This window comes from Hypanus sabinus, chromosome 9 (assembly GCF_030144855.1).
Source record: "Hypanus sabinus isolate sHypSab1 chromosome 9, sHypSab1.hap1, whole genome shotgun sequence".
Classification (NCBI taxonomy): domain Eukaryota; kingdom Metazoa; phylum Chordata; class Chondrichthyes; order Myliobatiformes; family Dasyatidae; genus Hypanus; species Hypanus sabinus.
The window spans coordinates 96,739,143-96,766,603 of NC_082714.1; the positions used below are offsets into that span (position 1 = coordinate 96,739,143).

General features: G+C 40.3%; 2 protein-coding genes across 5 annotated transcripts in view; both read right to left on the reverse strand.

Annotated features, from left to right (window-relative positions):
* LOC132399666 (threonine--tRNA ligase 1, cytoplasmic-like) overlaps positions 1 to 7,741 on the reverse strand; it is a 101,379-nt gene extending 93,638 nt beyond the window's left edge. Inside the window, exons 1-2 of one of the 2 annotated variants that reach the window (XM_059980306.1) lie at positions 7,374 to 7,741; positions 6,104 to 6,192 (exon numbers count right to left, since the gene is read on the reverse strand). In XM_059980306.1, coding sequence (XP_059836289.1) covers positions 6,104 to 6,142 — 39 coding nt within the window. In that variant the 5' untranslated portion in view covers positions 6,143 to 6,192; positions 7,374 to 7,741. Of the gene's footprint in view, positions 1 to 4,685; positions 4,858 to 6,103; positions 6,193 to 7,373 lie in introns of those variants that run through there. The other variant, XM_059980307.1, reaches the window with a different exon arrangement.
* A 144-nt stretch (positions 7,742 to 7,885) lies between these two features.
* LOC132399665 (regulation of nuclear pre-mRNA domain-containing protein 2-like) overlaps positions 7,886 to 27,461 on the reverse strand; it is a 97,757-nt gene continuing 78,181 nt past the window's right edge. For all 3 annotated transcript variants that reach the window (XM_059980303.1, XM_059980301.1, XM_059980302.1), the window contains exons 9-10: positions 21,955 to 22,158; positions 7,886 to 20,876 (exon numbers count right to left, since the gene is read on the reverse strand). In XM_059980303.1, the coding sequence (XP_059836286.1) occupies positions 17,839 to 20,876; positions 21,955 to 22,158 (3,242 nt within the window). In that variant the 3' untranslated portion in view covers positions 7,886 to 17,838. The remainder of the gene's footprint in view (positions 20,877 to 21,954; positions 22,159 to 27,461) is intronic.

Sequence of the window (27,461 nt, forward strand, 5' to 3'; positions counted from 1 at the left end):
GATGGATCGCCTATCAAGTTGTAGTTGTCTCATCCAATCATGGGCCCCACAATGCTGTCCCTCCATGTAAGCCAAAACAGATTCCCCTTCCTTTTGATTCCAGTTATGAAACCTAAAGCATTCTGCAATTAACAACGGTTTTGATTATAAATGTTCCTGCAATACGTCACAATATCAGTAAAGTTTACCTTGGCCACCCTGGCTGGAGCAATTAAACTTATAGGAAAACAGTATGCTTTTCCACCTATTGAACTCAGTAACACTGCCACTCGTTTCTTATTGGCTATTTCAATTGCTTAAAATACTGCTCGATTCATTCAGTACACATCATCCAGGTATCTGTTATGCAATTAAATATTTATATCTTTCCAATCAGCCAGCTATTTCTGCTTTTTAAAAATTTGTTATTAATATCATCTGATACTCACTGTTTATGAACCTGTGGCCATACACGTTACTTGTTAATTTTGCATATTTTCTGCCTTTTTTAAAGTATATAAATGCTCCCCTTCGAAATAAAAAAAATGCTGCACTTCAACAGGTCATCTCAGGTTAGTTTTTAAACTTGCTCATCGCCACAGTTATGTTTTGTAAATCCAAAGACTAATTGAAAGAAAACACAAAAGCCAAGAGGATGCAGGTCTACCTCGTTTCTTTAGTGAAGCGCTCACATATGACATATGCTATTCACATACTTCTTACATATAACCCCTAATTATGTAAACAAAGAATGTTTAATCAAACAATATATTTATATTACCTAAATATCACTGAAATATTAAATGCACTACAACTACCCTGTTATTTGTCATTTGTGTAATATATGTATCCATTTCTTTTAGCATTAACTGACTGATAACATGCATGTGCATTGATTTGTTGCTCTCTCTGCAAAGTGAATATACATATTAATTTCACCTCCAAGTGCGTGCTTTTATTTATTTGATATGTAGTTGTACAGCCACAACAAATTGACCACAGGTATGAACCTGAATGTCAGCAAATATCACTAACTGCACTGATAGTTACAGAATTTAGAGGTAGGGAGAGAGACACACACAATGAGAGGAAAGAGCTAAACAGTATGGAGAAGGTGGCCATGGATGATAGAAAAGGGCATGTGAGTAACAAAGCACCGTACACAGTCAAACACACAGAACTAGCAAAGCTAAAGTAAAAGTAACATGACGATGGCCTTAGTCAGGAATGCTGACAAATTTAATGGTGCTAATGAGGACTGGAATTTGTTTATCAAGAGAGTTGAACAATATTGTAATGCTAATGATGTGGATAAGGTAAATAAAGTCTCCACACTAATTAGCTTACTGGATGCTAGTACAAGCTCTATGCAACTCCTGAAAAGCCAGCAAGAAAGACATTCAACAAAATTGTTGCAATTTTTCAAAATAAGTTCAGCCCAAAACCACTAGTAATAGCTGAGAGATCTGGATTTCACAGAAGGAACCAGTCAAAGGATGAAAGCATAAACAAGAGAAAATATGCAGATGCTGGAAATCCAACCATTACACCCAAAATGCTAGAGGAACTCAGCAGGAAAAGAGTACAGTTGACATTTCAGGTCAAGACCCTTCAGCAGGACTGGAAAAGAAAATATGAGGAGTCAGTTAGAAGGTGGGGGAGAAGGAGGAGAAATAAATGCAAGGTGATAGGAGATGTATGAAAGCATTTCTGAATACATTGTAGAACTGCACAAACTATCCAAATACTGTGACTTTAGAGATGGACTTTTTGATGCATTAAGGGACAGGCTTGTATGTGACATGCACAGTCAAAGCACTCAAAAAAGGCAACTGTCATACAGAGACCTGACCTTAGAACAGGCATTGACTATTGCAATATCATTAGAGACTGCAGCAAAGGATGTAACAGAACTACAGAAAGTGATTAAAATGTGAAACACACAAAATATACCTAAATGGTGCAAAAAGCCAAAAATGTTATTGATGTGGCAAATCCTCCCATGATGCAGATGAATGTTGGTTCAAAGAAAAAGTTCTTGGTTCAAAGACAATATCACAGAGAGTTCAAGTCAGACAAAAAGCACAACCAAAGAGGGAAAAAAAGGTGAAAGTTTTCAAACACAAACTAAATAAGTGCATAAAGTGACTGAATGTGAAACTGAATCAGACAACACAGAATCTGACAAAGGTAAGCTGTATAGCATTACTGAAGCAGATCACAAAATCATATGGATCACAACAGATGTGCCTGGTGTAAAGCTGTAAATGGAACTGGATACAGGGTTAACTTCATCTATAATTCAGATGCTAATTACAATAGATGGGTTTTCTAAGCTACAATTAGAAAAGATTTCAGTAACGTTAAAGACCTCACAAGCAAAACAGAGTCTCCCAATGGCAAACTGAAAGTGAATGTGATGTATGGAGGCAAAACACAGCAGTTAGAGCTTTGTGTTTAAAAGTGGAGGGCCAGCACATTTTTGGACGTGAATGATTGAGAAAAATCCAGCTAGACTGGTGCACAATCAAAGCTCTCAACGTGTTATTAACAGACAACTGCAATCCAAATGGCAGCCCTAACCAGAGACTGTCACAGCTGCTTAATGCTAATACGAAGGTGTTTGAGAAGAGTATTGGTAAACTCAAAGGCATGAAAGCCAGAATTGAACTGGATGAAGCAGCAACACCAAGATTCTATTACACACATCCAGTGCCTTATGCACTATGTCCTAAAGTGAATGCTGAACTTCAGAGCTTGGACGCATCTGGCATTGCCTCCAAAGTTGAGAGGAGCAATTGGGCCACACACATCATCCTGGTGATCAAGAAAGGACAGAGATGTTCACATATGCAGGGACTTCATAGTGAGCATCAACCCTGTGTTGTGTACTGTCCAGTATCCCTTGCTGCAAACAGAACACATTTTTGTGTTTTCAGCAGGCGGGACAGGTTTTCAAAGGTTGACTTGTCACAAGCCTATCTGCAGATGGAGATTGAGTCGTCAAGCAGGAAATTCCTCACTATCAACACTCACAAAGGACTGTTCCATATAATTGTCTCTTTTCTTTGGCATCACTTCAGTTCCAGCATTTTGGCAAAGAGCAATGGACAGGTGCTTGAAGATATCCCAGGAACACAATGTTACCTCGATGACATCGTTGTGGCTGGCAAGAATGATGAAGAGCACCTCCAGAACCTTGGTAAAGTGCCTACCAGGCAGAGTGAGTATGGTCTATGCGCAAAGAGATACAAATGTGAGTTTTTCAAGAATGAAATCTCATATCGTGGACATGTCACTGACAAGTATGGCTTACATAAGTCACAAGAGAAGACTGAAGCAGAGCTACAGGCTCCCAAACCAAAAAATGTGTCACAACTCAGGTCATACTTGGGCTTTGTAAATTACCACCACAGATTTCTCTCAAAAATTGCTACAGTGCTGCACCCATTGAATGCTCTGTTGCAGACAGGATCAAACTGGGAGTGAATAGACAGATGTGAAAGACCATTCAAGGAAACAAAGGGACTAGTAACATCGAGAGAGCTGCTCACCCATTATGACACTTCTCTGTCCATCAGACTGGTATGTGATGCTTCCCCTTATGGTATTGGTGCCATTTTCTCACACACAATGAAAGGTGGACCTGAACATCAGATTGCATTCGCTTCAAGATCACCCATGAGCGCAGAACGCAACTATGCACAGATTTACCGAGAGGCCCTTAGTCTAGTATGGGGAGTAAAGAAGTTCCACCGCTTCCTCTACAGACAAAAATTTATGCTAGTGATAGACCACCAGTCTCTCATGTCTATTTTCAATCCCAGGAAGGGAATCCCAGTGATATTGACTGCCTGGTTACAATGTTGGGCACTTTTCCTGGGAGCACATTCTTATGACAGAGTTCAAGGGTACCAACTACACAGCATTGCTGACAGCTTGTCACATCTTCCACTGTTGACAACTGAATAAGACTTCGTTCTGTGACCAGAGCGTTGCACAGCACGGGTGGACCAGCTGCCACTAACAAGTTCTGAAATACAAAGGGAAACAAGAAATATCCCGACATTGTCAAAAATCTATAATATCACCATGCAAGGATGGCCAGCTCATGGTAATCCTATGTTTCCAGAGTTCTTAGTGAGACGAGACCAATTGTCTGTATGTCAAAGAACACTGATCTGTGGATCTCATGTTGTGGTTCCTTCTAAACTGTGCACCAGAGTATTACAGAATCTGCATGATAGACACCTGTGTACAGTCAAGATGAAGAATCTCATCTGGAGCTACATGTGGTGGTCAGGAAAAGATGGACAGATTGAAGACTTGACCATAATCTATTCAGGATGTTACCAAGTTCAAAAAGCAACATTACACTCATGGGAGGGGACGTCCTCACCATGGCAAAGAGGGTATATTGACTTTGCTGGGCCATTCATGAGCTCCATGTTTCTGATTGCTGTGGATGTTCATTTGAAGTAGCCCGTGGTCATACTAATGAAGAGAACCACATCAAAAAAGACTGCTACTACCCTAAGAACTATCTTCTCCAGAAATGGCTTACCAGAACAAATTGTGAGTGACAACGGACCACAATACACATCAGAAAAGTTCATACTATTCATGAAGAAAAATGGCATCAAACATTTCAAGTCCTTTCTTCACCACCCAGCAATGAATGTGTTAGCTGAAAGATTTATACAAACCTTCAAGAAGTCCATTAAAGCGATGGTCAAGGAGGACATTTCTCTAAAGCACAATGTGGACAGCTTCCTTTTTGTGTTTTGGAACTCTGTTCACGCAACGTCAAATCAAACACTTGCAATGCTGTACACGAACAGGAATTTGATATTTTGTATAGACCTTCTGAACCATGATCTATGGAGGGAAATGCAGAAATAACAGTTCAGCTAGTTGTCAAGTAAACCAGCAAGAAGCTTCGAGGTTGGACAGGAAGTCCTAGCATGTGATTACCAAGAAGCCAAGTGGACACCCAGTAGGATTGCTACAAGAACTGGACCACTGATGAATACAGTGGATGTTGGAGATCAGACACGGAGACATCATGAGGACCAGATACTGGATGCTCAGCCAAAAAATACACCTGAATCAATTGCATCCAATAAGACGGATACATTGAAGCCTTCAGACTTGCCTCTCAGTGATGATCACGTCACCAACAGCAACATGACACCTGCAAAAGAGAAAGTTGTCTTTGACAAGACGCCGGCCAAACATGATGTCACTCCACACGTCCAGAGGTGCTATCTTGAAAGAAATAGAGTGCCACTCAAAAAACTAAACCTTTAGTATAGTGGTTAGTTATGGACTGTTATTGTGAAAGCATGTATATTTGAGTATGGTCTGTTAAAGGGAAATTGAATGTTTTATTAAATACACAGTTTTATATTAATCTAAAGGGGGGGGGAGTGTAATGTATGGATCTATTTATTTTAGTACATTGACTCCCCTTAGCATTAATTTTTGACCAATAACTTACACATGCACATTGATTTGTTGGTCTCTCTGCAAAGTAAATATACAGGTTAACTTCACCTCCGAGTGAGAGTGGAAATATTTATTTGACTCGTAGTTGTACAGAAATAAGTTTGCACTATTGATTTCATAACTTGAGTTTTTTTAAAATGTCTTGCACTCACTATACTGCTGCCACAAAACAAACTTCATGACATATGCCAGTGACAATAAATCTGATTCTGATCTGCTGAGCCACTGGGATCACTCCCTAGCTCTATAATTGCCACCTGGATTGTACAATGAAAACATTGTGATGCCCTCTAACTGCCCCATTCCACGGCCACTGGAATACAGAGAGCAGCTTCATCAGCTCACAGCACCCTGCCACACACTTTGGAAGTATCTGCACCAGTGTACACCACAGAAGTTTAGAGTTTGATAAAATCACTCTCCTTGACAGCAATACCCATATCCTAAGAGTTAAATTTTAATTGGAAGAAAGCTGCTGTATTTGGGCAATTTGTCCCCAGGTTCTGAAACTAAACATCTCGCTTGCAGAAATTCAGATCCAGTGGACAGGATTGACTGCATTCACCTTACAGGCCACTTTAGTTCTGTAACAGCCCACCTGGGCATCTTCAGTTACCTGTGAGAAATCTGCACACCATTGATCCTGCCCCTCCATCTTTCAGCATGTAGTGATTGACGAGTTCTGCAGAGGAAGTCTCTGAGTAGCTGTGTAAAGGAAATTTAGAGCAAGAACATTTTAACTGTGTGTAAAATCTAACAACAAAAATAAATAATATTGATAAGCAAAAAATCTACTGATGAAGACTGAAATGGAAGAATAGACAATGTTGGAATTGCTCAGCAGGTCAGGCAGCCCCTAGAGAAGAATCACATTGTTAAATCTCTCTCTCATGACAGAGAAGCATGAGAGAGAGAGATTTAATGTCTCCCTTCACAGACACTGCCTGACCCACCAGACCCCTCCTGCAGATTGTGTGTTGCTCCAGACTCCAGCATCTGCACTCTTTTGCGTCTCCATGGGTTAAAGCTTTCAAATCTCAATGCAGCAGCCACCCTTAATGGTCCTCTGAGCCCAACCCATCATCATTGAGCTACCATTGAAACCAGTAAGAGCATCCCATCCAAACTCTGAATGTTCAGCAGCTTCCCTTCCCGAGTACCATCTCCAGCTAGAAATTGTGAATAAAGACACTTGAAGGAATATTCTGGTGAATAGTATTTGCAAGGACAGCATTTGCCTCCCATCTTTTACTGAGTTGGGGTTGCCTAGGCCACTTCAGTGGATTGTGAAACTTAAGATATACAGTGACTGGCTGCAGAAGGACAAATGGTTTCTACGCTCAGTAAATTGGCCAGCTTTTAATAACATTCCAGTAGCTTTAGAGCTAAGGTCAGCATAATAAATACAAGAGATTCTGCATGCGCTGGAATCCTGCAGCAATACACACAAAATGCTGGAGCAACTCAGCAGGTCAGGCAGCATTAATGGAGAGAATAAACAGTAAGTGTTTCAGGCCAACACCCTTCATCAGGATTGGAAAGGAAGATGGGAGAAGCCCAAAACATCAACTGTTCCATTTCCTTCCATAGGTGCTCTATGACCGCTGAGCTCCTCCAGCATTGTGTGTGTGAAGCTCACCATTACTCTGCTTCAAACCCCTCCCCTACCAAATTCCATATTGATTTAACTACATTTATTTTCCCCAGCTGTTATGACATGATGTGAACTCATGCCTCTAAACCTAATTGTAATCCACCCTAACCTTAACTCGTGTCATCCAGCTCAATGAGATCTTGTTGAGATTCTCAATGGCTGACAGGGCCTACAAGCACATGACAGGTGGTCAGAGAGAACTGTATGAAAGCTCAAGGAAAGATTAACTTACCAGACTGAGCCAAGGAAGCAATGCAGTCCTCAGAAAAATTAAGGCTTGACACCCCTAGTCCATTCGCAAGCTTAGGAGGAAACCAAATCAATTAGACCAACTTAAACATGCTATTTACATAAGATTTTTAAAATAACAATTTGATCTGATTGCATGTAAAATGTCATTCTTCTGCACACCTATACAAGTCAAGGGATTTGAGTAAATGAGCATAGGGGAAAAACTTGTAGGCTCTGGTGAAAGAGTGCCAAAGTTGGGACTAATTGGGAGGAGGTCTCTCATAGGTACAGAAGGCTGAAAGGCCTCTTTGGGTGATGCATCATTCCACAAGAGGGCAACAACCTTTGCTTCTATTAGATAGCAAGATAGGGGTGAAAGTTGGTGGGATTTCCAGTTTCTACTGGGCAGAATTAAATTATGCCAAGTGACACACAATTTTGAGTTCTTTCTTCAGCAAAGTATAAGTTTGACAAATTAAAATAATTGTTATACAGAATATTCACACAGATATATTCATTTAAATATAAAAATAAATTTTATTTTAATATGAGCTGAGCTACTTTGACCCAACATTAATACTGATGCTCTCACAGTTTGTACAACTACTTCCCAATATCTTCTTTGAGAAATTTTTGTAATGGTTTAAGCAATGCAGTAGTGACTGCAACACAAGACACACGCCAAGAAAAGTCCAAGTCCTTTCAAGGTAGCTTATCCACAAATGAATAATCAGATGTTGGTACTTTCCCCACCAAATTCCAACTAGTAACAGAACTTTAATTAAAATTGTTACAAATTCTGAATGTACATCATAATTTGCTCTGGAAGTACAAAAATCAGTTACATCTTACTTTTGTGACCATCATTCTCAATATTGACATAGAACAGTTTAGCAGCCGGTATAAATGTCAGTATTTTACCCCATCTCTGTGATTGCAACCAATAAACCAATAGCAGCATTAAAAAGTGGTATTTTAATCTCAGGCTCAGGAATTCTATAATTGAGATAAAGAATAGGAAATGTCGGTTTCACTTAAAATCTCACCATTCAAATGTTAATTTAACTAATTTAATTGGTCCCAGGAGAGGGAACATGTAAGGTATTGGAGTTCATTGGAACTGTCCTTGGTTGTGAAGAAATTTCATGACTTATGCCAGTGATATTAACCTGATTCCGATTCTGTGGATGGTTCCTAATATCCTCTGGAAAACAGGGATAAGACATGGGAATTGCTTACCTCACAAGCATTTGAAAGATGACCAAAAAATTTCATTTAGTTTGTTGAATTGTTGAAAGCCCAAAATTAAATTACAACTTTTAAATAACCAGTGTTCCATTGTTCACATTGTGCATTTACAAATACATAGAAACACAATAGTTGATTGCCCAATCAGTACTTCCCTGCTACCTTCTAATCCTCTCCTCATCCTTTATTGGCCAAAGTTATGGGTTAACAACACATCAGAGCCACATAATTTGTCCGATGCTGGTTTAGAGGCCACCAAGCTCAGAACCAAGAATTTCAAACTGTTTCTTTCTTTTTAACTGCAAAGAGGTTATCTATCAAGTGTTCCTATGGCTGCACATTGTAATAGAATCATTGCTTAATTGATTACAAAATTGCATGAAAAATATGTGTAATAACGAACCCACTAGGGGAATTTAGCTACCTGCAGGATCCACTGAACCCTTCCCATAATGGTAATTCCCAGTGATGAATGCTATACATAATGTTCCAGGAGAGGGTATCTTTAGCTTAGCTCGTGGGCTATGCAGTACTGTCAATATTCCTGGATGTTGCATGACAAGCTAACATACAGAGCATCCAGACAATAAAACAGCATTTTCGGAAGTTACTGGAATAGGACAAATAGATTTTAAATGTTAGTGTATTGCTACCAAAGGCTTATGTTCTTAGAACATAATCATTCCACAGATCAGGTGAAATAATTTGGTAGAATTAAAAGTCAGCTTTCCTTAGGAAGCAGGGAATTCTTAATGAAAACTATACCTCTGGTGTACAGTCTTTTTTGGGAAATCTCAATCTGAGATCTCAGTGCCACCAGAGGCTAAACAACTTTAGTTGTCGTGGATGCAGGAATTAACTCAGCTCCTCTCTGGGTTACCCGTGCTCACTGTGGTCCAGACCTAAGGGCAATCTGCCCATCCGTGCTTTGTGCAGGAAAATGCAGGAGGGAGTGATAAAGTGTGCCAGAAGTCAAACACAACTTAAAAAGTACACATTAAGAAAGAATTTAGTGGGGTAGGGATGTTTATGTGGGACAGAATAAAGTCTTCCTATGCAAAGCATTAGAGCACCTTTCTAGTTAATCTTCAACCTGTGAAATTATTTTCTTGAATTATCAAGCAGCTCACATTTTAAATGGGCCTTTCCAAATTGTTTCAAGTTTGCACTGTTGGTTAAAGGTAATTTAGTAGCACCTTTCCTATTGAAGGATATTCTCTGGAGGATGTGTAGGTAACAATATAGTCCAAAGTGCTTGTTTTCCACAAGAAGTATGTAGTACATGGACCATTTATCAAAAAGAAATTGAGACAAAATTCTCAATTAATCCTCTCAATTTTACTGCTAAGATTCAAAATCAAATCTATTTTCATTTAATTTTTCAATAATTGTAAACCAATACAAATAAATTATAAAATCTTCCAGTTTCCTTCGGTACTTCTGCTGGTCAAAAGCTATTTCTCTTCACCACCATATGGCAGCAGAGAGCAATCTGCATTTCCCAGATTTCTAAGAATTGTATAGTGAACAGAATGGGAAAAATAGTCTTTGCAACAAGTTACTGAGATGTATATAAATCTAATATCAGTTTTCATACCACAGACCAAAATACAGAGTAACAAACTACAAATTATTTAAACCAACAAATCACCCTCCAATGGGTGTTCTGAAGCTTCTAAATAAATTAATTGCTTGTACATTTATAAATATTGGATGTAGTATTCACTAATTTGTATGTATTAATACTCATCTTCTCAAGTATAACTTGCAGTAAGTGAAGACAATGTTTCTTGGGTTCAGTAGGTCTTTAAAGATCAACACAGTGCAATGTGAAAGTCAACTACCATCATCACACCATACTGCTGATATTATTGTTCTCAGGAAACACAAGGGCGTTTCAGTGACCTGTCTGAGAAGCAAAACTATTTAAAGTGTGACCAGCTCCCCTCCTGAGCATGAGAATATAACCCATGAAAAGGTGCTCCAACATCTGCAAATTACTACACATGGTCTAAAGAACTTCCGTGATAGCAACAATATTCCATTCAATAAACCAGGTATGTTGGCCATACACAAGAATCAAATTGTGCCAACTGCACTAAAAGGCACTTTAAGAATTTAAAATAGCTATGAAAATTGAATGCTATATCATTTTATAGTTCTAACTCAAAGATAAAGGCTCATAATTGAAGCTTGAGATTTTTTAAATGATAAAAATAATTAGGTAATAAGAGCACTGAGATCAATGTAGTTTGGAGACAGAAATGCTCCAATATTTTGGGCTAGAAAATGTTCATGCCATTGGGAAACCATAGAAGTGTAAATGAAAACAAAGTAGCAACAAATATTGCAAATTTACTTAAAATGCTTTGATCTCCCGCTTTCTTGGCCCTTCCTTTGATGCAAGTTAGAGCCAAACAGCTTATCTTTCTATAATGTGAAATAAGACCACACACGTTGGAAAGGTTTTTGAGTAACTATGATAATCAGGTAAAGCCATAATTAAGAACAAATGAAAGTGGCATAAAATGTAGCGAAATTTTATCCCAATTCATTGGGGTTCTATAAGAAATATGCTCAAATAAACTTTACAAATAAAGGTTTCAATGCAATCATCTTTTAAAATAAATGTAAGCTTATCAGCCAAATGAACTTAAGTTTCACTTAATTTCTAAATAGACTTTCACACAGGTCCATTTAATTTTAAATTTGCCTCTGACAATGGTGCCTGCCATATAGTTATCTCAGTATCAATCCTGTCTTCAGTGATCATCCCCAAAAGGTAACTGGAGCATCGCTCCATAAATCATGTTGTGTTGGATGAATTGGCAGAAACTGTAACAATTTGCTGTGAACAGCCACTCTAAGAGACAATATAGTCAACATTCATGCCAATAATAGTGTGGAATATTTCAGGCAACACATGAAGATTATGAGCAAATTCAAAAAAAAAAGTGGGAGATGTTGCAGGAAGAGACTGTACACAGTTCTGGATTCAGAACTCACAAAAACCACAATAGAAACAAGAGACATGTTCAATCCAAAGAACTGCCAAGGAAGGACATATCTCTAAATTGGTTTCCAGATTTCCTTTTAGATAATTACTCAATGGTTAACAGTAATGTTAGAAAATGTGCAAAACCATCAACTTTGAAACCAGAATAAAGAAACAATGCAATAAGAACTTTCCAATTTTGAGTCAGCATTTTATAATTTCACTGCCTTGATAGATGCCTAACAGAGAAAAAAAAATCACGAAACAGGCACTAAATTATTTTTATCTAACCAGCAATGTTACTGAGGTTAAACTTGTTAAGTGAACATGATGAGCTGGTGTAGCCATGGTCTAATGGGTAGGTGCTTCTTGCAGCTAGTTGTAATTCAAGGATCTTCACTGATCCGTGATACCAGCTAAAGAGTATACCTTACATAGATAATCTCAAACAGGTCAAGGCCAAAGCTCAGCAAGCATGGACAATGCAAATTTGAAAAAGTCAGCTTCAGAATAATGGAAAAAACCCTGGAAATTTCGATTGGACAAAACTTATATATAGATGGGGGTTTGAATGGAAAAGAAAGCTGGTGTTACAGCATGAGATTTACCAAGAAGAGGATGTTTACCTCTAGTCGCAACAGGATATAATAGAAAAGTGAACAATCTTTACTTTTCTCATCCTTGTAAGAAATGGAACATCCAACTTTGCACACCTGGTAGAATTTGTTCAATTTTATGTCCAGGAAGCATGTAGACCAAGAACATTTTCTAGCTTCCCATAAGACAATGTAGAACTGTGACCTAATAAATCTGTAACCAATCATCAAATATTGCTGGCTACAAGAGCTACAATCCACAACGTTCTGGAAAAATTTATCAAGCATTTAAGTACGCTGAAGATATCAGTAGGATCATTGGAAGCTACTCTATATATGAATGAACAGAACCTTTTTTTCCCACAAAACACTTGAGAGCCCAACAAGGTCATCAGTGAATAGCTTGGGCATAGAAGCAATCCAGACTTATTGGAGCATTAAGTTGCAGTAGAACATTTCCAAACTAAAATGTAGGAATGTGTATACATTTATGAAAATGTGCTCCCAGAGTGTTCTACTTGTTTACAGTGGTATGTTATACATTTTTGTTTATTTATTTATTTGTAAATAGATCGTCATTTTCTTTGGTGCTCAGCTGCAACATCAATTTACCCATGAAGAGAAACCCATGTGAAATAAAAGCCACAATGCCATCAGTACTTGTCCGCATATTAAATTGGCCATATTGTAGGGGTATTAAGATGGGCATACTTTCAATTTCAGACAAAAATGGACTTAAACTTGCTGAGGTTTTAAACCCAGCAATTAAATCACAATGTCTTTCCACTCACACAACAAATCCTGGAATCAGGTCAGTCTTGGATGTCAATCCAACTTGCGGGACCTCTTTCAGCAAATAGCTGAACCTTTAAAAAAACGTTTTTCCAACTGAAGGTTCAAGAAATACAGGGAATACTTTGTTGTAATCTTCACACACACACACACAAAAGCTGAAGGTTTGCTTGGCTAGATAGCTTTCAAAGTTTCTCAATGGAAAGAAGAGTCCTTCCAAAGTTTCTAGATGAAGGATAACATGAGTTGCAACTCAAGTATTCTATATCAAAAGCAACAGCCAATAGGAAAGAACAAGAAAGTCTGCAAAATCTCTTAAGGCAGACCAAACTTAGGGTCCCAAAATAAAAATATCAGTCAGAGCCCAGCTTTGAGGACATCATAGGTGACAACTATGTTGCAGTTTTAGCACATTTCTTGAATGTAGACTGAACAGTTTACAACTGTAATTTCCAAACAATTGATGTGTAACTTCCCACAAAAATAATAAAGGTGGGGAAGTCTTTGTTCCAGAGTGGACAAAATGTAATCAAAGAATGATTAAAATACGATCAAACTGGTTTCTTCATAGAGGTTTGTAATACATAGTCAGTGAAGACCTTTGCATGGATCAAAGAAATGTTGAAAACATAGCAAAAAAAAAACATATTACTTCCGAACGATAGACATCTCAATACATTCAGAATAGACTGAACCATTGCAGGTTCACTAATGAAAATGGAAGTAATACTTGGAAACAAAATGTCCTGTTATCCTATGAGCCAATCAGGCTGAAATCTTGGATGCTATTGATGTCCTATTGGCATTAATCTAAAAGTAGTTTAAATATGAAGGAAATTGTGAAAATAATTTATAAATTGGGAGACCTACGCGCAAGAATAAGTTATGGCTCCAAATAAGCAAAACATTTTGGTGTTGCTGGCAAATTCTTCATTACATCTTATGAGGATTAGAAATGGAATTTTCTTTAGCAGTAACTTCATTCCAATAGTTGGAAACAAAACTTCACAATGTTAGCAAGACCAAAGCCATGCCAAATATGGGAAATCCAACAGGAAGCCTTGGATCTGGTGAGATACCAACAAAGCAAGGCCCAAGACAGAAAAATATTCAGATGCTGGAAATCCAAACAACACGCATAAGATGATGGAGGAACTCAGCAGGCCAGGCAACATCAATGGAAAAAAGTAGTCGATGTTTTGTGCCAAGACCCTTCATCAGGACTGAAATATCGACTGCTTACTCTTTTCCATAGATGCTACCTGACCTGCTGAGTTACTCCAGCATTTTGTGTGTGAAAGCAAGACCTAACTTATTGTTCCTGTAGAACCAAAGATAACTAATAATAGCAAATGGCAAGTGAGCAATTTTAAAGTCCCAGTCCTATTCTATACATTAAGCCCAAAAATTTGCTTTGGAAGGCAAACTGACAATTTGAACTCTCAATTACAGCTTCACATTGCTGCTTAGAACCTTTTGAGTCTACTACACTTTTTCTTCCTTTTGTTAAAAAAAAAATAACACCAAAAGATTTAACGGGAGGGATTTGTTCAATATTAGTTCTCCTTGGCATGGTCTACAGAAATTTGATGAGGTAGCTAAAATATCAGGTATCCTAAAGCAGTCATTTTTAATACTGACAATTTATTACCCCTTTTAAAGCACATGATAGTGGCCCTTTTGTTAAATTAGCAGTTTTCATTTACCGAAAAAAAAAATGATTCTGGTGAATCCATTACCCAGATCACCTGAAAAGACCTGGCTACCAACAGAAATTCAATGGGAATTAGGCTCCACTGAACCCTGTCACCTAGTTACACCCAACTATTTGCAATTCTTCATAGTGGTGGAAATATGAAAACTCAGTAATGTTTATTTTTAATCCAGAAAATTATTTATGATTTTAGGTTTCATCTCAATATCACACTAGACTGTATTCTATCAGTGCATAGTGCAAGATGCAGAATATTTCTCAGATTTACCCTTGCAAGACCCTCTCAAGGATATGAACACTACTGGTGACATCACATTTGTTTAAGGTGCAATTAATCTCAAGCCCTGGCCTTTTAATTTTTAGATGAGATTTCACTCTACCATTTTACGGTGGTAAGCCTGTTCCTGTTGTTGAGGACAATGACATGCGAGTATCCAGGCTGTATAAAGTTAAGTCCTTCCATATATGATGAGCAGTTCAATAACTGTTCAGCAATATGCAACTGAAGCAAGCAATTACAGTTTGCTCCATCCTTCCCATGCTCCCCTGACTACACATTTTACTCACACGTAGGATTAGCTAGTCAGGCCAGTCAAGTAATGGACAATGTCCCCATAAGGTGCTTCGTCTTTCAAATGCAAGTGATAAACACAAATCAATTTCACAACCTTTACTTTAGAAATACAGCACTTCAGTAAATGATGTACCAGGCTACCTTAAATGCCAGTTTTAATTTCTATCTGTACATTAGGCAGGGCATAAAAATACTACAATATTGAGCCAAACGCAGACAACAGCAGATTTATACAGATCTTCAAAAAGATTTCACCATCCCTCCCACTTATGTAATGTTCAAGTACACAAATGCTCATAACTTTGCAGAAAAATGCTGAATCCTTAGTCATCCCCAAGAAAATTAGACTATCTTTTTTATTAACTACATTTCATTTCCAAAAGATGAATTATCTCTGAAAAAAGCAGGCAAACTTTTCACTCGTAGTTTTTCCCAACTTAAGTGTGTTAATTGGACATTGTATTTACTGAAATATATTCCTTTGTGCAGTGATGTTGGATCTATAAAGTTACCCCTTTCCTCCAGTGAAATAACATAAACATGAACAATGGCAAGTGGTGACATATCAGTAGTTGTACTGAAAAGGGAATTCACAGCTTAAACTTCACTTTGCACCAAACCCATGTTATATTAATAACACTTGCTAAATGGTTACAAACTTTTAAGAAAAATAAGTGGAGAACTTGATCTTTACTTTTTAATTCAGGAAAGAAGAGCTTGTTTCCTCTTGCTACATACATATTACATTTCAACTGAAAAGTAACCACCAAGAAAATGTGTGAATATGTGTGTATGTGTATGTCCACATATAAAGCTTTCAAAAATCTCTGAATTTAGCTACTAACACAGTCTTCAATATAAGCATAAACTGGACTGTATGGAACCAAGTCTGGTTACACAGTATCCACCTCGATTCATTTTATTTCTCCAAAGCCACCTTGAATTAAGCAAAAACGAGCTCTGAAACAGACTGATCACAAAAAAGTCACTTTTTTCAAACCTATTCCAGTTATTACTTGGGGGGGGGGGGGGGAGTTCAATGCACCAACAGCCCACCGCCATGTTTCTTCCACGCACACTGTTTCCTTTCTTCCCTTCCCCTATAGCTCCTTAAATTTATAAACAGTGAACAAGGATTGTTCAACAAAGCTTTCCTTTAGAACAAGCAGGTCATTTTGACAAAACAATGACTGGTACAGAATGAATTAAATGGGGGGGGGGGGGGGGAAGAAGAAACACTGGATAGTTTGTGCTAAATCAATTATCCAGGAGAAGAAATAATCAAATTCTTAACAGGTTGCACATAATTAGGTTTATGTAGCCTAATATCAATGGTTGGTCAGTCTATTGTAAAAAAACAGAAGCTCGTTATGTGCCTAAGGTACATTTATTCCATCTTTTTTCTTGAGGACCAATGACAAGTATCAACCTTTTACTATCTGGTCATTAGAAACATTATAAATCTCATTGTGGTCTGCTAAAATAGGGAACTATGCCCACTGCACACTTCACAGCTTCCAGTCTTCCTTGCTATGATTTTAATCTTCTTGCTTGGATTGGTGGAAATCTTGTCGTGTTTTCAGCCAGTTATTAGATGAAGCAACCAGGGCACTACAAATCTCATTCCACCTCATATTCTGCGTGGCATCTTAACGAGCAGCGCTGGCTGGCACTTCCAAGGGAAGACACTCCATTGTCGATGCTGTGGAGAAACATATTAAATGGCATGCAAAAAGCAGGGGTGGTTTTTAACATGGACCCCCTGCACTGAAGTTTTGTGGAATTTGTGCAGGAGCCAACGCCAATAGATGCAAGCATCTACATAATGTGAGGAAATATTTTTATCACTGGCACTAGCTACGGCCACCAGAGAGCAGGCAATGTAATGTTAACAGCTCTGCCCGCTGGAGTCAGCTGCACCAACAGGTAGGTCTCCTTAAATGAGACACTTGTGACGTAAAGCCAAAATAAGTATGTTGTCAGTTTCTGATGTGTGCACTGTTAACTGCTTACACGCAACCAATCAGACAACACTTGCAATGATGGCAGAGACATTTCCCATTTGCATTTAACCACTTTTTTTTCCTGACATAAACTGGTACAAAAGTAAAAGTGTAATTTAAAAACAACAAGGTAGGAAAGGGTCTGATGAAGCTACAGTCAGCTAAGACCGTATAATGATTTTTGGAACAATACAAGTTTTACTTTGTATAAAAGTAAGTGGTGGTCTCATTCCTAGTAAGCTTTCTATGCACGACTTAAGTCCTGATGGAACACTGGCGTGCAGGGGTTTGTAGTGACCCTGTAGTGACTGTTAACCATAACATACCTTTGACCTAGCACAGCAGGTCAACACTGGAGAAGGCAAGTGAAAGAATCAGAAGGGAGAACAGACTGGCACACAGAAGACATATAGGTGACCTAAAAGCACCATGCTGAACTTTGCCTCTATGACCACAAAGCTGCTCAGTGATCAAGGGTCAGAGATGAAAGAGTTTCACATAATCCCCAGTACAGAAAATTCACCTTGTCAGATGCTTTCCATTTTCAATACCTTGGAGGCATATATGGTCGTTTGGGAGCAGTGGCAAAAGGGGGACTTCCAAAATGGAGGTTGGGTCGTTTCCCACTCTGAAAACTTTCCCGAGGCCTTAAGGGCCCTCGTTGGAAGAACCTACCAGGACCACTGTAGTCTTGCTGGGCTCCAAAGGATGGCCCATAGTAATCTCTCGAAGACCTTTGCATGGGGGGCCTGTTGGTTAAGCTAAGGAAGTCTCTTGGAGGACATGGAAGTAAGCCAAGGAGTTCTCGAGGTGGTCCAGCTAATGGGCCAAGGAGGTCTCTAGGAGAACCAGGCAGGGGACCAAGGAGGTCCTGTGGTGGAGGGACAGGAGGTGGGACCAACTGATCTCTTGGAGGGGGGCCAGGAGGTGGAACAAGGTGATCCTGTGGAAGTGGGACAGGAGGTGGTGGGCCAAGGTGGTCTCTGGGAGGAGGGCCTGGTGGTGGTCCAGGGGGGGGTAAAGGAGGGACCATATGATCCCGGGGTGGGGGACCAGGAGGAGGTCCAAGGTGGTCCAGAGGAGGAGGACCAGGAGGGGGCACTGGGGGACCTGGAGGAGGTCCAAGATGATCTCTTGGAGGAGGACCAGGAGGTAGACCAGGACCAAAGTGGTCAGGGGGCGGGCCAGAGGGTGGGGGAATGTGGTCAACAGGGGTGCCAGGTGGTGGTCCAACATGGTCCCTTGGTGGCCCAATCTTCTCAGAGGAACTGGGAGGTGGCCCACTGTGGTCTTGGGAAGAACCAGGGAATGAACCATGTTCTCGAAGGGAACTTGATGAGGCACCCATGTGTTCCTGTGGGGGGACAGGAGGACCTAAGTGATCAGGTGGAGGACCTGGGGGCAGACTCATGTGATCCCTTGGGGGTCCTGGTGGCAGTCCAATATCCCTCAAAGGAACAGGAGGCCCAATGTGATCTTGTGGGGGGCATGGGTTAAGTACATGATCTGGAGGAGGCCCAGGTGGATGCCCAATGTGATCTCGGCTGGAGACAGGTGTTGGCCCAATGTGGTCATGTCGTGAGCCAGGTTGACGTCCAATCTGCTGAGTTTGCCTTTCAAAGGGATTGCTAAAACTGTTGGATCTGTAGGTGCTTGACGTCTCAGTGAACTGGAGTCTGTGTTCTTCAAACTGACTTCTAAAACTGGGAGGGATACCTTGAGTCATATCAGAAACATCAAGAGAGGAGGAATCTTCATCAAAGTCTGAAATGCTTTCAGTAGCTTCAAACCAGCTGCTCCTGGACCCCCCTCTCCCATGACTCATACTGCCTCTACCTGACCCTCGGCTGGAATCCAGAGTCTGGATAGGCTCTCCAACCATCAGCCTCCCAGCTGATGGGGTACTGGAACCTAGTGTCTCTATGGGGGCTCCTTTCTCCTCTACGTTCTCAGGTAAATCTGATGTAGATATCCGAGTCTCAATGCAATGCTGCTCTCCATCTGCATTCTCTGCAATCCCAGATTGTCCAAAGACTGATAGGTTCCCTTTCTCGCTCAAGCCAACTGACGGTACAGGACTAATAGGGCTTTCTAGAGGTTTGTCATCAGTCGGTCTACGCGAGGCATTCTTTAACATGTTCTTGAACTCAATGGTTGAAGTAGCAGAGACTGGAGAGCCCAGTGTTACAGTTTTATCAATGGTGGTGGCAGATGTGCGGCTAAAAGAACCAGCTGCAGCACTTTGTAAAGAGGAAGGTGGTCGGGAAGGGGTAGAACATACCGGGTCAGGAAATGCTTTCTGAAGTGGTCCTGTACGAGATATATCCGAGAATGAAGGCTGTAATATGATATTATTAGATTCTGAGCGAAAGAACTGATTGTTGTGAGCTGCTGAAGGAAGGTTCTCAAGATCAATTCCCTGATCATCTTCCCTATAGCCTTTGCTACTGCTTGACCTACTGCCATAAGTTTCTTTTTTCTTAAGAATGGATTTCACAGGTTTGGAGAACACAGACTTGAGACGACTATAACTGGTAGAGATAGACTGGTATTCATTGGGACTCTGCATCTGATCTGTTGCTTTGTTTGATTTGAGAATAGACTTTGGGGGTTGTTTCAATAAATTGGAAACTGAAGAAAGCGGTGGTCCAGCATAATCAAAATCAGTACAGGATTCACCAGCATAAAACTGCTCTTGAGGAGAGTCTCTGTTCGGGGAAGATTCTTCCCACACCTCTGAGGATTTGTAGGAGGAAGGGAATGAAGCCCTTCCACGGTTATATGAAGTATCGCTTTGGTATGAAGGCACTGTACTGGAAATCTCTGAATAAGCCGAATCTATATTTTGTGGCATGGAAAGAGGAGGAGAGTTTGTGCTGCTAGTTGAAGAGGAGGGTGGACTGATTAGCTTAGACAGTAAGGACATTGGATCTATAGTGCCTGTTGTTGCTTGTTTGTCCATTATTTCATCCTGGGTTGGAGTTCCACCTCTCTCATCTCTGACTGGCGTGCCATCCTGGTTGTCTAGTATGGTACTGCTGGGATTACGACTTCCATCTGAAGGCTGCAAGAGACTCTTAGAGTCACTAGAGCCCAAATTACTCAGGAGAGGGATATTCAGATCTAAAGCCTTAAAGCCTGGGTTAACTTTGAGAAAGTTGTGAATTTTCAGTTCCAGACTTGATGGTGAGGGTGGCTGCACTTCTGGTTCAGCTGGAACTGCCTCGGAAGGTGCCTTCTGACTGCTTAAGCTTCCTCTTGATGAAGAGGCAGTATTGCGAAGAGAACTCTCAAGAACATTTGTGCTGGCAGGTGCCTTCAGGCTTGTGTTGGACAGGGCAGGACTATGGTTTACCGGGGCAGAGCTCACTGAGGAAACAGAGGAAACTTCTGATGCAGGTGAATTTGGAGAGCAACTAATCAGCCCTTGCATCACAGGCTGAGTGCTGGAATTATTAATGGGAACGTTTTTGTCCAATGGACTGGTGATGTTTGCCACTGCCGGAGTCGAAATACTTGGAGCTGTGCTGTTTGATGGGACAGCAGTGTTTGCTGTCACGCTCTGAAGTAATGATGAGAGACCTAAAGAGAGAAAATAAAAGGTCAGTTACTTAAAACTGCATTTTAACTCCTGTGATATGTTTCTACATTAACTTGATTTACAGCAATATATTCCAATATACCTTGAAAATGGAGGATGATAGAGGGAGAAAGAGAGAGAGTTCTTCATGCTGCTTTTCAAAGCTGAGAAAATACATCTGGTGACTTTATAAAGTGTGAAAGCTTTGATGAGCATGCACTAATGAGACAAAGTGAAAGGGTATCTACATCTCTGTACATAACAGGCCACCCCATAGGGGTATTCAGATAAAAGCACGACAACCCAAGCATAATTACAGGACAATTTACAATGACCAATTAACCGACTCACCAGTAAATCACTGGACTGTGGGAGGAAACCCACTTACACCTGGGAAGGAATGTACACTTACTTACAGATGATGCCAGAATTGAGCTCCAAACTCTGACATCCGAGCTGCAACAGTTTTGTGCTAATTGCTGCGCTACTGTGGCACCCCATGGGAAGTGGAGTTCGGAACTAGAGAAACTGCAGCTTCAACAGGAGGATGTAAGCTTTTAATGTAGTCAGTGTAGATCTGTAAGGTGTGAGTTATCAATGAGCATATGGAATATAGCAAGGAAATCAGAATCATCATATGGAGGAAAATAAAACGCAGAGCTGGGGTATGAATTAGACCCCTTCAATCTGTGTAACCTCCCTCCTGTCTGATCTCTCTGTCAAGGGTCCAGTGGTAAGCGATGAGTGCTGCCCTCCCACAGTTCCAATGATCTGGTTTTCATCGTGATCTCTGGTGCTGTTTAAATGAAATCTGCAGATTCTTTCTATGACCACATGCAAAGACATCCTGGTTGATAAATTAATCGATCCAAGAGTGGTGGGTGGCAGGAGATTCAGGCCCAAACAGATGGGCATGATGGGAGAACAGATCACAAGGAAATGTGGGGCAGTGGCCTCAATATAATTGCTCCGAGTGCCAGCACAGGTGATGCAATACCGAGATATGAACATTGACCTGTTGGTTGCAGAGATAAGATGATGATGTGATCAGTCAGTCTTCATAGATTTCTTTAGCTTTACCTTGCAGTGCAGGGGCAGAAGACCCCTGGCTCTTGCTGAGTGCTGACAAGATGCTCTCCGGAGTTAATTCAACTTTTGACAGGATGCTTGCCAAAGGATTGGGAGGAACTGGAGAAGGCTTCTGAACAGGGGCCTTTTGGCCAGTATTCGACTGAGCTCCAGGAGAAGCCACTGGAACAGGTGTTTGACCAATCACTGGGCTGACTGCAGAGGGCAAGAAAGAGAAATCTGACAAGTTCAGAAACAAGACAACCTGGCAAAAGAATGGAGCAAAAATTAAAACAACACTTCAAGGCAATTTCATCCTTCAAACAACCAACATTTACCTATCTAACGTAGTCTCATATCAAACATAATTTGAATTCGAGATGGCATTACCCAAATCTGCCAATACTTGCTAAGAGAATTAGTTCAGGCTGGATGTGCTTGTCCAAGTTACCAAGAAGACAATGTGGATTTACATAGGGGAGGTGTGGTCCCATGATCACATATCCTGGCAGAGTTCAGTGGGATGTTACCTGATTTATGTCCACACTCTGTTATCCAATAGTAATACTCAAAAAGCCGTAAGGTCCTCAACTGGTGAGTGTGGCTTACCCTGCAGATTGGTGTCACTAATTACCATAGTATCAGTACATGGGAACAAAAGTAATGCAATCTGCTTCTTATATGATGCTCTTAAATTCTTCAAACTGCTTCCAACCCTCAGACATTGACCCTATGCCAAGACAAAGACATATTTGGAAAAACAAAATAATTTTCTTTAGAGTACAAACATTTCACAGGCCAAATATATTTTTAAATTTTCTATCCACAACCCTGAAATGTTAGTATTTTCAAACTACATTCTGTAAAACATCAGTGAAAAAAATGAATATTTCTGATAAATCTGTGACAGTGCAACAATTGTTTTAATATTTAATCAAACCCACCTGCTTCCATGAGAATAATGCAAAATTGTAGCACCTACCTACAGTCACAGACACTTTCAACAAAAGGATAGCCACCCTGATTTAATCCTTATCTGGTCAAAAAAATCAAGTTGTTAAGGAATGAATATTGTATTTTTGTTACCAACCAGTCCAATTCAGTACAATTCAGTCTGCTTCACATGCACCCTCACCATCCCACCCATATTTAGTTGTGATCACTCCCAATTCATGCTGGGCGATGGTAACAGGCTCCTGAATATAGACTGAACCTGAAGGGGCAGGCTAGCCAAAGAAATCCTGACTCACCATGCGTCCATTCAACATCCCTGGCAGTACTTTCTAGATCTTAAATACTCAAGACATTTAACAGACATGGCACTTCTGGCCCAATTATCAATTACTTTCTATCTACTTTCTGGTTCTTGACTCCCTCAGACAATAACAATTGCTTTACCTCTGTGTCTGGACTGTTCATGATTTTAATACCACTGACAGATTCCATCTCAACTTCAACCAAATGAAGCAACTGTTCATCAAATCCCCAATCCCAACCATCTTGGCAAACTTCTGCAATGCTGTCCAAAGTTTTTACAATATTTTCAAAGTACAGAGCCCAGGACTGGACACAGTACTCCAGAAGAGGGTGAACTAGTGCTGACAATCATGACTTTCTTGCTGTTAAGTATAATACTCAGGAGCCTGTGCATATTTAACCATTTCAATAACCACATCAGACATATCCTCCCAGATCTTTTAGAACTGTGTCCTGCTCATTCTTCCTAACTAAAAAATAATAATCCATAAGATCCATCAACATTAGCATTCATCTGTTATCCACTCCATCAGTTTGCCTACATCTCCTTGAAGTCTTTTGCCACTCTCCTCACTGTTCAATCTTTGATTCATGAGTAAATTTGGGAACTCTGCCCTCTTCACTAGGTCCAAATGATCAATATACATTTAGAAATCTATAGTTCCTGTACCGAGTCTTGGGGAACTCCATTTCCATCTAGTTCAAAAAAAGGCTTTCATCAATAGTTCCCTTGGGGAGAAAACAGGACAATGGGGTTGAAAGGGATAATAAATCAGCCACGATGGAATGGAGGAGAAGACTCAATGGGCCAAATAGCCTAATTCTGCTCTGATGTCTTATTGTCCTGTAACGCAGTCAATTGTCATCAACAAAACATACCAACACATCTCTGGTACCAACCTACCCACCATAAAGTACATATATACAAAAAGATGCTGGAAAAGTGTCAGTAACATCATGAAGGATCCCACCCACCCTTCTCATGGACTGACTGTCCCATTCACCTCAGGGAGGAGACTACATAACATCCATGCCAAGACCAATAGACTCAAAAAAGTTACCTTCCCCAAACAGGAAGGCTGATGAACACTTCCATGCACTAACCCCCTGCCACACCCCCCAGTCACCTTATGTACAGACACTCCTGTGCCTAGAGTCACTTAATGGACATTTAGTCAATTTAAGTATATTTGCCATCGTACATATTTATATTTATTATGTTTTTATCATTACTGTGCCATTTGCCTTATTGTGTTTTTTTGTACAGCATTGGATCCGGTGAACAATTATTTTATTCTCCTTTACACCTTCATACCAGATTGGTCGGAAGGCTGTTCAGTCTGTCCCGGCTGAGGGCAAAATCCAAGGTCCGTGAAGTACTCATCAGAGACATGCTGTTTGCAGATGACGCAGAGTTGGCGACACACTCTGAAGAGCAACTGCAGCGACTTATGGACAACCTCTCAAGAGCCTGCCAGGAATTCAGCCTAATCATTAGTCTGAAGAAGACCAACGTGATGGGCCAAGGCGTTGAACAACCGCCCGTCATCAACATCAACAATTACGAGCTGGAGGCAGTCCACGAATTCACATACCTTGGCTCCACCATCACGGACACCCTCTCCCTGGACTCCGAGATCAACAGGCGGATCGGACGAGCAGCCACCACATTCGCCAGGCTGACCAAGAGAGTCTGGGAGAACAGAAAGCTAATTACGAACACCAAAATTGCAGTCTACAGGGCATGCGTCCTCAGCACACTGCTCTACCGCAGCGAGACCTAGAGCCTCTACTCCAGGCAGGAGCGACGTCTCAACGCCTTCCACCTTCACAGCCTGAGACGCGTTCTGGGCATCAAATGGACCGACCGAGTCACCAACACCGAAGTCCTTACCCGCGCCCAGTTACCCAGCCTCTTCACCCTTCTCCAACAACGCCGCCTCCGCTGGCTGGGACACGTACATCGCATGCCAGATGGGAGGGTTCCGAAAGACCTACTGTACGGGGAACTGACCACCAGCAAGAGAGCACGAGGACGTCCTCATCTTCGTTTCAAAGACGTCTGCAAAAGGGACATGAAGTCAATGGACCTGGACATCAAAAGATGGGAAGACGTCGCAAATGATTGCTCACGCTGGAGACAAGAACTACACAGAGGGCTGGAGCGAGGAGAAGAGAAACTGAGGCTTGCCACCGAGGAAAAGCATGCACGCTGAAAAGATGGCAACATTGGAGGAGAGCGTCTTCAAATGCAATCGCTGCAACCGAGACTGTCACTCCCATGTGGGCCTGTACCGCCACAACAGACGCTGCACCACCATCAGCAGCTGAATCAAAACTCTCCAGGCGCAGATCCATGGTCTCTCGAGACCGACAGATGCCACACACACACACACACACACACACACACACACGTGTATAAGGAATGACAATGAACAACCTTGAATTTTGAATCTTTCTCATTGCTGCCACAAATGCAATTAACTCATGGCTCTTAATCTTGTAATATTTTGTAAAATCAGTTACTGTTACATTAATCTTGTAACATTAACTAACCTTCATCAATCATCTCTACTATATCAAAATATTTTATCAAATTAGTTAGGAATTATTCCTCGACATGTTGTCTTACTCTAATTTTATCCCCAATGGTTTCCAGTAGTTTTTCCACTATCAAGGTGTAACTAAAGGTCTATTGATAGCTCCATTTCTACATCTATTTTTGAACAAAGATGTAGTATCTGCAAATGTTTTAGACATCACACCCAAATCTATAATAGTTCAGAATATTATAGCCAGTGGCTTCTACAAATTCCTCTTACTTCCTTCATCAATCTGGGATGTACCCCACTTAGATGAGGTGATTTATCACCTTTAATGAGAGACGAAACTTTCTAAAACTCTTCATCGACTTCTGCCCCATCCACAATCCTGATTACACTTACCTTTGCCGGGACTTCAGTACTGCTTTTTCTTTTGGTGAAGGCTATTATAAAGTACTCATTTAGTACCTGAGCCATTCCCAATCACTCTGAGTAAACCTCTTTTCTGGTCTCTGATAAGCTCACCTCTCCTTTTCCAACATTTTTCCTGTTCACGTACCAACATAAATTTTTTTTTACATTTGTTGTACGTTCATTATCATTCTTTTCTTGTTCTGCTATTACTATCTCCCTTATTTCCTTTGGCTAATTAGCTTGTTTTTCACTCATGTAAAGCACTTTTTTAAAAATACAAGGAATGGTATATTAACAACCCAGTAACAATCAACTTAATTTCAAGCTTCTTTCATCACTCCTTCCAAAAAATAATCACAGAACAGTGCTTACTTGTGGAAGGTCAGAAGCCTTAAAGAAAACTTTTTGGCATCTGTTAAGAGAACGGACAGTTCTGTTTGATTTGCAACCTTTACATCTGGTCACATGGTTAGATTGAAGTAGAAGTGCCCCCTGCTTCAATATTGTTAAATTGTTACTGAATAGGATGGCTTGTATCATTTTAAAGTTGGGAAATGACTTCACCCTGTACGCAGGGACTGTTAATCTCAATGAACACCCTACAAATGTAATCCGTGAGAACATCAACACTTTTTCTTTATGCTATGATTAGGAGGTAGTACTGTGTGTGTGTTTTGTTAAGGTTTTTTTGACTGATCAAAACTCAAATTGAAAACACAAAGTTTTGTCAATTAATTCCATTGTCTAGACTCAATGATATACCCTTCACAAATTGTCAATCCAAATTGGATTATCACTATTAATATGTTGACATTCTAATCTAGGGCTATTTGACATCAGCTTTGGACTTTAATGTCTCTTTGACCATTTTCTCATGGTTTATTGTAAAAATTACCTACTCAGTTCCTTTGTGTTCTCAGAGGCTGCTTCTAATCCAGGTTCCTTCTCAGAATCTCTATTCATCCCGCCTCTTTACCCAAGAGGAGGTAAATAGAAATTCTGTCATCACCAGCATGTGTTACAAATAGCAAGAATGCAAGAACTAAGATGCTTTTTAAAAGTCAATTCAGTTTGTACTAGAATAACTGTATTTTATACTAAATTGCACATTCATTTTCTTAAAAAGTAGACAATCAACAATACCTTTAACTTGTTTGCAGAATGGTTTGCTTCCACATTTCCTTAGTAATAAAATCATCAAACTGATTGTCCCATGTGATCGCCCTCAAGCAACTTCTTATAATTCAGGATTATAATTTACACCCAAACTACTTTAACCCATATGTTGCAGATAAAATGACACAA